General features: G+C 40.4%; 1 protein-coding gene across 3 annotated transcripts in view; it reads left to right on the top strand.

Annotated features, from left to right (window-relative positions):
• Lhfpl3 (LHFPL tetraspan subfamily member 3) overlaps positions 1–12786 on the top strand; it is a 453371-nt gene that overhangs the window by 298613 nt on the left and 141972 nt on the right. For all 3 annotated transcript variants that reach the window (XM_055612636.1, XM_055612634.1, XM_055612633.1), the window contains exon 2: positions 11514–11750. In XM_055612636.1, coding sequence (XP_055468611.1) covers positions 11514–11750 — 237 coding nt within the window. The remainder of the gene's footprint in view (positions 1–11513; positions 11751–12786) is intronic.

Here is a 12786-nt window from a genome sequence, read left to right as displayed (position 1 = left end):
ACATCTTCTCAGTAAGATCTTATTTCTTTTACTGGAATCATCAGCATCTAAAAGCTAATGATTCCAGCTTAAGATGGCCTGCTATAAATGTGTATTTTTTATATTTTTGTGGATACCAGATATCTTTCTATTCTTAACACCTGCATTTTAGTGTTCACATGCTCTAACTAAACAACTCTGCTCCCATATTCACATACTGTTCTCCCTCTGTAACTCTCAGTCCCTAGGACTCATTCCTCTTCCAACTCTTGGATTAAGACTAAATCTCCCAGTAAAATTTTGGAGTCCATACTATGTGTTGAAGATTTAAGACCATGTAGTCTCCTACCCTAAAAAACCTGTGTCTCCCTTTCCCCTACAAGGCTACTCATTACTGGAGTTCATCTGGGTGCCACTTAACCTATAAGTCTCTTGAGAGAGGAATTCGGTTTGGTTTAATCATCACCACAACCCAGAAACATAAATAACAGTTGCCTGACTGGAGAGGCTATTTACTATGCATATATAAAATTACTTTATGTCTGGCTATTCAAAAAATGTCACATTTTAAGACTCTCATTAGCCGCTGACAAGTTAATATTCATTAACTGAGAATATATTCCCTTTAAAATTCAACAACAAAAATCAGTGAAGTTTTGCATTTTGTTTTACTGGGGTTTTGCTGCCAGTTATTTCAAAAGGTGTCATTTTGACAATCCATAATGCCAGTGCTTCAAGATAAGTTGACCCATTTCTTAGAGTTCTTGGAAAGTGGTTTTGTTCTACCACAGGCCATTTCTCAAGAACAGGTTCCAAGCCAGGCACTAAAACACCTAGTTGTTGGTGAGTTCAGTTTCTATATTTGTTACAACCTGCTTTGTTCTTTTTTTTTTTTTTTTTTTTTTTTTTTCTCTTGGTTTTTGGTTTTTGGTTTTTGGTTTTGATTTTGGTTTTTCAAGACAGAGTTTGGTTGTCCTGGAACTCACTCTGTAGACCAGGCTGGCCTCGAACTCTCAGTGATCTGCCTGCCTCTGCCTCCTGAGTGGGCCACCACAGCCCGTCAAACCTGCTTTGTTCTTAATCATTGACCATAATTAATAAAGTAACAGTCTAGTCTTTTTGTGTCACAGGTTTCTTAGATGAGTCTGCTCTTTATTCTAATTTTACTGCCAGGAAAAAGCTCTGTACCTTCTGGGAACTGTAAAAAGTGAATTCTGTTAACTGTGTAATGGTTAAGAGATAAAATATTCAGGGAATGAGTTAAGCTCTACATTCTTGTTCATGCACCATAAAATGGAGCTGATACAGTACCAACTTCGTAAGTTATAATGAGATTTAAATGAATTGATTCCCTTCCTTTTCAGTTGACACTACAATAACTACATATTAGAACACAGAAATCTGTAAGCTTTAAGATCATGACAACACACTACTGGGCGTATCAAATAGTAGGCAAACTAATGCCTCCCCCAAGGAAGTTCACATCCTGCTCTCTGGAGCGTATGAAAAAGGAAATTAAGGTTGCTGCTGCAATTGAGGTTCCCAATCAGCTGGCCATATGATGGAGAGTTTATGCTATCTTTACAGTGGAAGGTGGGGATAAAAATGGGGCAGGATACATGAAACAGACTAAAACTCACTCTCTTTGTTCATTTGTCTGCAATAACAAAGAAAGTTATACTGCACACCTTCAACCACTGAAATATATTTCACAAGGGTCTAGAGAGTATGAAGGGCAAGATAAAGGTGCAGGTGGACCCAGTGTCCAGTGAGGGTACCTGGCTTGAAGGTAGCTGTCTTCCCCTTGTTGCCTTGTGTGGCTGCTTTTCATAGAGGGACTGACCCCACTCACAGAAACTCTACCCTCATCATTTAATTACGTTCCAAACATTTTACCTCCAGATACCATTGCAAGAGAGATTAGGTTTCTCTGTTTGGTTTCAGAGGAGATAGGCACTTTCGGTCCACCGTAGCTACCAATTCTGGGTTTGAAGATAGAAATGAGCACTCTCGTGACCTAAACAATGCTTGCAAATAAAGCATTTAGAAACTGAAAAGTGAAAGGAATAGATCATACCCTGGAACCTTCTAGAAAGAAATACAGTCTTATCAACACCTTGATTTTTATCTCTGAGATGCATGTGGGGATTCTCATCTATAAAGCAATAGGCTCATAAGTGTGTGTTGTTTTAAGCCACAATTGTTCTGTGTGTACAAATAATAGATGTCATTACAGCATTGCTCTACATAGTCTTTGCTGCTCCTCCTTTCTCTTGTAGTCCTTTGTACCCTTCTGCCCCTAGTCGTTCACTTCCTGTTTTCATAGCACACATGTTCTATTATCCTGCCTCTCCTTCCTCAACACACATTTCCCTTCACATGGTTCCAGTTACACTTTCAAGTCCTGTACCCACACTCACCCCCATACACAGAGATGTGAAAACCTAGAATATGAGAGAGAGCATGCAATATTTGTTTTTGTGAGTCCAAGTCACTTCATTTAATAATTTTCAGATTTATCTCTTTGCCTGTGAACTTTAAGTTTTGTTTTCCTTATGACTGACTAAAAAGCCATTGAGTATATTAGCCACATTTTCATTATTCCTTCATATGTTGGTTGTTATCTAGGCTGACTCCGTTTCGTTGTATGTGACTACAGCATTAATAAACACGGATATGCAATGCAAATATCTTTGTGGCAAAATCTTTGAGGGTATATTCCCCAGAGTGTTAGCGCTGAATCAGGCAGGAGTTCTGTTTTTAATGTGTTTAGACACGATTCCCATAGTGGCTGCACCAACCGATAGTAAGCCAATTCTTTCCTCATACCCTTATCAGTATTTGTTGGTTTTGTCTTCTTGATGACAGTCATCTCGTCTAGGTTAAGATGGAATTTCATCTTAAATTCCATCTTTGGTTTAATCTCACATTTCCCTGATGGTGAAGGATGTTGAACACTTTTTAAATTTTTTTTTTGATAATTTATGTTTCTTATTTTAGAACTATCAGCTGTTGAGTTCATTAGCCTAGTCATTAATCGGAAGTTTTGTTCTTTGATGATTGTTACTATTCTTTATGTAGTTCAGCTATTAGGCCCTTGTCCAAAATACAGCTGGCAAATATTTTCTACCATTGTATAAGTTAAGTCATTGTGTTTTCAATTGTTTTTATAACAGCAGCAGAAAATCAAAACATATTACAAATTACGAAATGTTTAACCTATGTGTGTTTGGCCTTTTAGAAACAACAAAATCACAATGTGATACACACACACACACATAGATATAGATATAGATATAGATATAGATATAGATATAGATATAGATATAGATATAGATATAGATATAGATATAGATATATACACTTCCAGAGCTGGAGAGATGGCTGCCAGTAAAATTCCTGCCACGCATGCATAAAAACTTGAATTCATAGCCCTAATACCTATATAAAACCGGGCACGGCATCAGATATCTGCAACTCCAGCAGATTCCTGGAGTGCTTTGACCATTCAACCCACAAAAATAAGTTAACTTTAGGTTTAGTGGGAGACCCTGACTCAAAAAATAAAGGTGGAAACAACTGAGGCAAAATACCTGACATCAGCTTCTGGCTTCCGTGTGCACATGCACACACCAATATTGACAAATACATAAAGCACACAGACACACCCAAATCAGCTTCCCTTTGGAGAATACTATACCTTGGAGAAGAGAGGTGGGCAGTGTTAGACTACAGGAAAAAAAAAATTTATCACTGTGTCCAGGTACAAAGTAATCCTAGATCAACTACGGCTATTCTAGATGTTCTCAACTTCCATTAAAAAAAAAAAATCTAAGATCTATTCATGATCATGTGTCGATCTCTAATAAAAACTAATACCTCTGAGTTTGCCAGTAATTCAAAGAAGGGTATTCCAGAATTTAAATGTTTTAGAGCATCCGAGTCTATAATTCTATCAGCATAGCCTAGGCCTCATAAAAGTGATGAATGAATCACAGCAGACTTTCAAATGGCAAGAAGGTCTCTGGGGGCAATGCTTAAAGGACAAAAAATAACAAGCACCAAGAGAGCGAGGATCACCCGGGGCAGGATACAAATCTTAGCTCCTTGTTTGTCTTTCAAAGCCTCCTCTCTGCCCTGCCTGGAGCCATTCAGTACCCAGGTTCAAAGCAAAATCTCCTTCTGAACGTTTCACTGGCCCGTTAAGAATGACTGGGTTAGATTCCATCTCAGTCAAAGAAAAGCATTGTTCTGACTCAGGCATTATTCTTCAAATGTCATACCGGTGGAGGTTTTATCTATAAACTTTTGGCTACTGCTGTTAGAATATGAAGTTGAAAGATATGTGAAAGTCGTTTGAAGGAACATTTAGCATGCTGACTTCTCTTACTCTGTCTTGTGGAGGTTTTTTTGTTTTTGTTTTTTTTGTTTTTTTTTTTTTTGGTCCAACATTTTTTATACCTATTGCCTTCTCCAATTCTGTTTCTTCAAGGGACAGCTTCTTGTCCTATGGTAGCAGCACTTTCAAACACAGAAGTTTCTGGAAGTTCCTACTATAGAGCGATGGAGCCTGCATATCGTACTTGTTTTTAGCTTCTCAATAAATAGCTGCAAAAAGGCAATAAAAGTTTGGAAACAGTAATAATAGTAATAATGATGATGATGATGGTACAACTCAAGATTTTTTGTTTTAAATGTAATGAATAAACCAGTCCCTTGAAGTCTTCATAACCTTTATCTCTACACACTTATGAAATGAGGGTATTGGAGAATGCCCATAGAACTGAAGACAAGAAAATCACTGGGAACTATCTGCTCAAGGTTTTAGTATCCAAAACCCATGGTGCTGCTCTGCCCTTTTCTGATGAAAAAATAACTCGGGATCTGGACTGGATTATGTCTGTCCTGAATGACATAAGTAGCTCTCTCTATAGGGAGATTGACAGCTCATCTATGGAGTGCACAACTGTTCTTAAACTGTATAAAGACCAGTCCTGAGACTGAGGGGGAGGCTGGTGTGGGAGAGTGAGGGGTGTGAGTGAGGGGGGGAGAAGGTGGATGTGAGAGTGTGAGCAGGGGTGGAGGTATGAGAGGAAGTGTGGGTGTGTGTGTGCATGGGAAAAGAAAGGCTGTATTGTGTGAAGGAGTATCACTTAGGTGCCTGTTGTGACGTGTGTGTGTGTGTGTGCATGTGTGTGTGTGTAGGAGCGTGGTATCCCCCCTTGGGTAATGTCCTTTCTGATGAGGGGTGGAGAGAATCTTTTCTTTTGAACTAGTTATGTTTCCAGTAGCTTTAGTACACACTATGTTTCTGTATATTTTACTTAAACAATTTTTTTTTTTATCTTTCGGGTTCTGAAAATATTAAAATGTTACTTTTAAGTGGTATATTGAAGTGAAATGGTGAGAGCAAGCACCCTGGCCTTGTGATCCTACAAGGAAAACTTTTGGGTTTTCTCCATTGAGTATAATGTTGCCTGCGAGTTTTCATGTGTGTCTTTTATTCTGTTTATGCCATTTGCTTCTATTCTTAATTTTAGTAGAGAATTTCTGTCATGAAAAATTGTTGGTTTAGGGGGGTGGGGCTGAGAGGAGAGGAGGGAGTGGGGATGTAAAACAAACAAATATATAAATTAATGAAGAAAAAAGTTATTGGTTAGTCCATGTGCTGGAGACTTGGTGCCATTAAAAAGATGTGGAAAAATCTTTAAGAGATGAGGCCTAGTGGGATGCCCTTAGAGTCTGCCCACAGACGGAAAGCTGGTGCTTGAAGGAAAGTTGTTGGAAAAGACTGGGCCTGACTCTGGGGCTTTGTTTTCAGACTTCCTGCCTTGAAACGCCAATTCTTTCCACCAATGCTTGTCATTCGGTCCTCGTCAGAGGTCAATTAACAGCACCACCCAAACTTAATGCATCTAAACTATAAAGTAAACAAAACCTCCTTTCTTCACAAGTAGGCTGCCTTGGTAATTTTGTTACAGTTGTGCAAAACTGAGTCAGGGAGACGCATTCTCATGTTTCTCTGACTTTTATTTGAGGACCGAATGAGAAAATTCACATAAAGTATATACACATGTGAGAGGAGGCATTCAATAAACATCAGCTGTTCTTACTCTGTGTGTTTTCTATTGCGGATACCACATTCAGGATTTCACAGAATTTGGATCTGTGATAGAAAGCACTTGCTTTATATCTGCTTATCAGAATGGCCTTTTAAATGTTTTTACATTTATTATATAGGACTTTTTTTCCAGTGCTGGAGACTGAATCATGTACCTTGTTCATGACAGGCGAGTGTTCTATGACTCAGCCATACCCTTATTCCTATATGTGACTATTTAACCCTGAAGACCTAGATGGATTTGAACTGATATCATGTAATATTAAGCATTCTTCCTTTTGTTTGTCATCCTGTTGTGTAAAATATTTTCTCCACTAACGGTAGCGCTTGGATCTGCAGGTGTGTGTGGATGCCAAATTATCCTTGTACAGTCCAGGTTCTCACAACACCATGGGTATATTACGAGCCTCTTTATTCAGGAAAATTGGAGTAAGGGGCTGGACAGGCTATCACAGCTTTTCTTATCCCCAGATGCCACTTTCTAAACTTTTATCTTTTGACAATCCTGGGTTTGTTTATATTTTCTCTTTACCAACTAAGCTATTGTTATCTTTCATGCTATGACCCCAAGTTAAACGGCCATAAAATACATTGTATTTAAAGCCATAATCTTCCAGGATACAATTGATTTTCTCAGCCACTCTCTAAACTACAGTATTTCATGCCCTAGGTCAACAAGTGACTCTATATTCCAGGAGTAAACTGAGCTATAGTGTTAAACCTTTCCCCAGAGGTATAAATATTCTACTTCAAAATGGCTGGCCATGAGCTGATGAAGAAGCTGTGGGAGTGAGTCGTCTATCTCTTCTACCAGGTGTTGGGAGTGACAGTCCCAGTGTGAAAGTTTGCCAACTCCGTGGCCCCGGAAGCCTCTGCTGGCCTCCGTTTTTCCAGCTAGCGTATGCCCGAATAATTGAGAGAGTTAAGTGAATGCAGGTCTCTCTTTTCGCCACGTTCCCCTCGAATGCCTCAGTAACATGAGGCAATTTATCTTGCTTTTGTGCAGCAGTGCGTAGGTTCCTTTAAAGGGAGAATTTAGGCTTCTTTTTCACTTCAGAAAGAGGCAGCTCTCAGGCTGGCAGCATCCAAAGCCTTAGTGGGACTGTTGCACCAGCCACATAAGCAGGCTCAAGAAACTCCCCCTTCCATTGCTTTTTTTTCCGTCTGCCTTCCTTTTCCTTTGGAGACAGAGCCTATTGCAAAGGCTTGTGGATTTTTCTAAAGATGTGCCCTCCACAGAGATTACATTCAGCTCTTTAACAAGAAAAATGTCGTTGTAATTAGTGGCTCTTGGGAAGCATTTGTGAACTGTTTCAGAGAAGCTCATTGTGGGATCAGCAGCCTTGACACAGAGCGCCCTTGTAGAATGTGAATACTTTTTAACCACTTGGAACATGCTTTAAATGCAAACCAGTTGAAACACCCTCACAAGGACACCTTCGTTATATAGCCTCGATTAGAAGGACCCATGGCAGCATAGGACAGGCCCTGGGTTTCCTTCCACCTTTGCCTGCTCACCTCTGACCTGTGAGCTTCCATTTTCCCTGAGCATTCAAGAATGGTCTCTGATATATACCCAGTTAATCTGCTGCCAATATGAAGGAATACCTAGCTGCAAGAGAGTTAGGTATTCTAATAGAAAATCCATTTTTTTATAATTTCCCAACTGGGATTTATTCTCCACTACACCTTGTGGTCAGTGTGAATTAATCAGATACTCTGGACTACAGAGATGGCACTGTATCGTAGGGTGGATTGGTTGAACAAATAGTTAATATAAAGCCAAGAACACCATTCCTTGTGTCACCAACTAAGGCAGCTAGGGACCTTGCAGGTACCTCCCTACCCTGGACTGAGAATAGCTGTTAATGTCTATTGGCTATGCAGATTAGAAAAGTCTAGCTAATAGAAGAGCAGAAAACAAGATTGATCACACACTCAAGCATCGATTCAAAAAAGCCAACAGAGCCTCACCTATTTTTATGACTTAAACTAAACATACAGAGGCCCTCCTGTCCTGTTCCTTGTCTTCTTCTACTTCTGATATCTATCCTGTTTGCCCTTCTGAATGAGATTAAGCATCTTCCCTAGGTTCCTCCTTGTAGTTTAGCTTCTTTAGGACTATAGATTTTAGTATGTTCATCCTATATTATATGTCTAACATCCACTAATAAGTGGGTATACACCATGTGTGTCTTTCTGCTTCTGGGTTACCTCACTCAGGATGATTTTTTTCTAGTTCCATCCATTTGTCTGCAAATTTCACAATTTCCTTGTTTTTTATTGCTGAGTAGTATTCCATTGTGTAAATGTACCACAATTTCTGAGGAATGTATCCATTCTTCAGTTGAGGGACATCTAGGTTGTTTCCAGATTCTGGCTATTACAAAAAGAGCTGCTATGAACATGGTTGAGCAAATGTCCTTGCAGAATGGTTGAGCATTTTTCAGATATATGTCCAGGAGTGGTCTGTTAAGCACCAACAAACCAAGTAATCCAATTAAAAAATGGGGTACAGAGCTAAACCGAGAATTCTCATTAGAGGAATACCAAATGGCAGAGAAACACTTGAAGGAATGTGCCACACTTTCATCAGCTATACTACTTCCTGGCGTATAACCTAAGGATTCAACAGCTACAGAGTCTCCACACTTAGTCATGTTCAATGCTGCTCTAATCACAACAGCTAGCAAATGGAAAAAACTTAGATGTCCAACTGATGAATATATATTTTAAGTGTTTTTGAAATATTAATTCAGAAGATTTTCAAATATAATTTAGACTCAAAGGTCTTCTGAACTGTCCAACATAAAATTAATTCTGTTCATGGAAACATCCTTTTCTTAGCACGTGGATAATCTGCACTAAAGCTGTAGTGAGCTTGCTGTGTATTAATTGCTGAAAGAGAACCAAGATGTGAAAATATTTTCAATTCACCAACTCCCTGCATTTAAATCCACCCCAAATACATGTAATCTGTTGTCTAGTCATAACAGAATTGTGTCTGAATGCCACCTAAATTGAATCTCTCTTAACTATATTCATGCCGTTGACTATTAGTGCTATTAACTGCCATTAACTACATTTTAGAGTATATGGCCCAGCTATTACAATCTATTTATTTATTCATCCATTTTTCCATTAAATTGTATTTAGTGCCTGTTTTGTTCAAGATACTTTTTTACATTCTATGAATATGACAAATGAACAAAGTTTCTTTTCTCAGAAAGTTTAGTCTCCTAATTGAGACAATATCTATAAATATATAAACTTAACAACACAAAAAAAAGCATCAAAGGCTCCAAACTAAGGATAAACAAGAGCTATGGGGGTTCATCAAAGGGCAATGTTCTAAGTGAAAAAGAATTTGGAACAGCACTTCACAGACTGGAACAGGAGGATCATGGGTCAAAGCTAGCCTAGCCTAGACAGCCAGATTATCGCAACAGAAAAGAGCGGGACATAGTGGTTCAGTCCTAAAAGACCCTGCTACACAAGCATGAGAACCTGAGATTGGATTCCCAGAATGCATCGGTGCCTGTAACTCCAGTCTGACTCCCTGAAGCTCATTGACTAGCTAGCCTAGCTGGAGCAATGGCGTTCAGGTTTAGTGATTAAACCCTGTCTCAAAAAAAATAAAGGTAGCTCAATGCCTAGCCCAATAATCATCAGAGAGGCTTCATCCTGAAACTGATGGGAGCAGATGCAGAGACCAGCACCTAAGTGTTACGTGGAGCTTGGGAAACCGGGACAAGGATGGGGACTGTAGGAGCCAGAGGGGTTGAGGACACCAGGAGAACACAGCCCACAGAATCAACTAAGCAGGGCTCCTGGGGGCTCACAGAGGCTGAAGCTGCAATCACGAAGCCTATCTGGGTCTAAGCTGGGTCTGCTGCATGTGTTATGTGGTGTAGCTTGGCATTCTTGTGGGATTCCATGGGGATGTCTCTGACTCTGCCTACTCTTGGGACCCTTTTTTTCTCCTACGGGGTTGCCTCATCCTGCCTTGATATGAGGGTTCGTGCCTAGTCTTATTTTAACTTGCTATGCCATGTTTGGTTGCTATTCCTGGGAGGTCTGTTTTTTTTTTGGGGGGGGTTGTTTGTTTGTTTGTTTTTTCTGAAGAGAAAGAGAAGGCGAGTAGATCTAGGGGAAGGGTGGGGGGTGTGCTAGGAGTGGACTAGTTCCAAATCCTTTTTTACAGGGAGAGAGGCAAGTGAAGGGAGGGAAAACTGTGTTGAAGATGTAAGAGAGAAGAATACATTTATGAAAATACAATAAAGTTAGAGAGCAACCAAGGAAAGACACTTTACTTTGACCTCCGGCCTGCACACGCATGCACACACACACATAGCCACACAAACGGGGGCACTCATACGCAGTAATATTTGGGATATGGAAAACAATTCTCTTCCTAACTCACAATTTCCATTAAAGCTCTGCCCTGTATCACTGTGCTTCGCAGCCTGTTGTCTGTTGTTGTTGTTTCCGCCCAAACATAACCCGAACAAGGACTACACCAACAGACATGCTGAAGAACATGGATGGAGGACAGACAGCTCAGGAGACCTCAGCCCTACACAGAGAATTACAGGCAGCTAAGGAATACTGAGCATGAGAGAAATAGTCTCCTCCCGGGAAAACACAGCAACTGGTTATCCAGTACGTGTGTGTGTGTGTGTGTGTGTGTGTGTGTGTGTGTCATTATGCATACTAAGCAGGTTGCATTTATGTACTTAGGAATTTGCAATAGAAAACATATGTATGAGGGAAGAAGAAAGAGATACATACAAACAATTAAAGAAAAAGAGATCAAGAATTTGAATGAGAGCAAGGGGGTACATGGGATGGAAGGATTTGGAGGGATGAAAGAAAAAGGGAGTGTGATGTAATTATATGTGTGTGTGTGTGTGTGTGTGTGTGTGTGTTTGTATTTTTTTAAACTAAATAGAATGGAGACTAGAATAGAAAGTATCAAATGTGTGCTACCCATGGGAAGGAAAGTTTCAAGAAATGTCTGGACACCGGAGGCAGGGATCACAATGTTATTTTTCCAGAGATTCAAAGTCAATATACACTCTGGTGTTTTCCTTGTTATTCTAATCCCTTATCTGGCTGCTGTCATTGCTCTTCAAAACCAGCATTGAACTGTAATCCTGCAATGATTCCTTCTGCCCTATTTGCGATGGAAGCCTCCCTGCAAATGTGCACAAAAATTCAATTTCTTAATGTTTTCTCGTGGCTAAATCTACCTTAACTTATCTCCCAGTCGGGAGGGGCCTGGGGAGGTGGGGTTAGTAAGAATCGGCGCTCTCGAAATCAAGAATTCAAAATGTCTGACAAACAATAGAAATATTTTTTAAAAAATTAAAATAAAATGCGTAACTTCCTTTTCCTTTTGTCTTTCTCAAAGCTGCCTGCCTTGTGCTTGGCTGTATGATTTTCCCTGATGGCTGGGATTCAGACGAAGTAAAACGAATGTGCGGAGAGAAGACAGACAAGTACACCCTCGGGGCCTGCTCTGTCCGCTGGGCGTACATCCTGGCTATCATTGGAATATTGGATGCCCTGATCCTCTCGTTTCTAGCGTTTGTGTTGGGGAACCGACAAGACAGCTTGATGGCAGAGGAACTGAAGGCAGAAAACAAAGGTAAGATTACCGAAAGAACTCTTACTGGATGCCTCAAGTGCAACAATTAACAGAAAAGACAGAGTAAAATAGCCTCCCTCTCATGCTTCCCCCAACCCCCCACGAAGCCCTGGTTTGCATCGTCTGTCATGCTCTTGATTGTAAGACTTCTCTGCAGCTTCAAGACTTGCAAGACTTGCAAGACTTGAGTATAGCATTGCGTTTTCTTATTCAACTGGGGCACTCGTCTTTTTGTGACTGTTTAATTCTTTTTCCTTGGCTGTCAGGAGTTAGTGACTACAAGGAAACATTTGGGGAGCTGTGTCCATTTAATTGAATGGAATGTGCTCTGTGGTGTGGCTGTTTCTCCAGAGTGAAATAAATGCCTGTGACATCTCTAAGACCATCAAAATCTCTTGATTAGAATTCAAACTCATCTTGGGAGGGGGGATCCCCACCCCAAAAGTTATGGGGATTAGAGTAGCACCTCAACTGGCTGAACTTTTTTGTATCCCAGATGTAGCCCCCTCTCTCCCTCTTCTCCTCCCAAGACCCTTCCCTAGTCCACTGATAGGGGAGGTCCTCCTTCCCTTCCCTCTGACCCTAGCCTACCAGGTCTCATCAGGACTGTCTGCGTCGTCCTCCTCTGTGGCCTGGCAAGGCTGCTCCTCCCTCAGGGGAAGGTGATCAAAGAGCCCTGGCTGGACTTTTTAATGCCTTATCTGGGTAACCAAATCCTCAGACTTCTTTTCAAAAGGAAGTTGTCTACCGCACTAATGGAAACTGGGAGAAAGAAAAGGGCACTGACTAGTGATTAGTACTTCGGTATATCAGAGCAGGTGACTAAGAGTTAGGAGCCATTATTCAAGGTGAATCTTGTTCTTTTTCTTCCACGCTCCTAACCTCTTGTTTAGGGTAGAACTTTAATGCCAAGAACTTGTTATAGCTTTAGGGTTGTGTGATGCATTTAATCTTTCTATTATGGGGTTGGGAGCTTCTTCTCGTTGCTGGTTGGTTGGTTGGTTGGTTGGTTGGTTGGTTGGTTGGTTGGTTGGTT

Source organism: Psammomys obesus, unplaced genomic scaffold, assembly GCF_907164565.1.
Source record: "Psammomys obesus unplaced genomic scaffold, mPsaObe1.curated_primary_1811, whole genome shotgun sequence".
NCBI lineage: Eukaryota > Metazoa > Chordata > Mammalia > Rodentia > Muridae > Psammomys > Psammomys obesus.
This window is presented reverse-complemented; position numbering and strand designations above follow the sequence as displayed.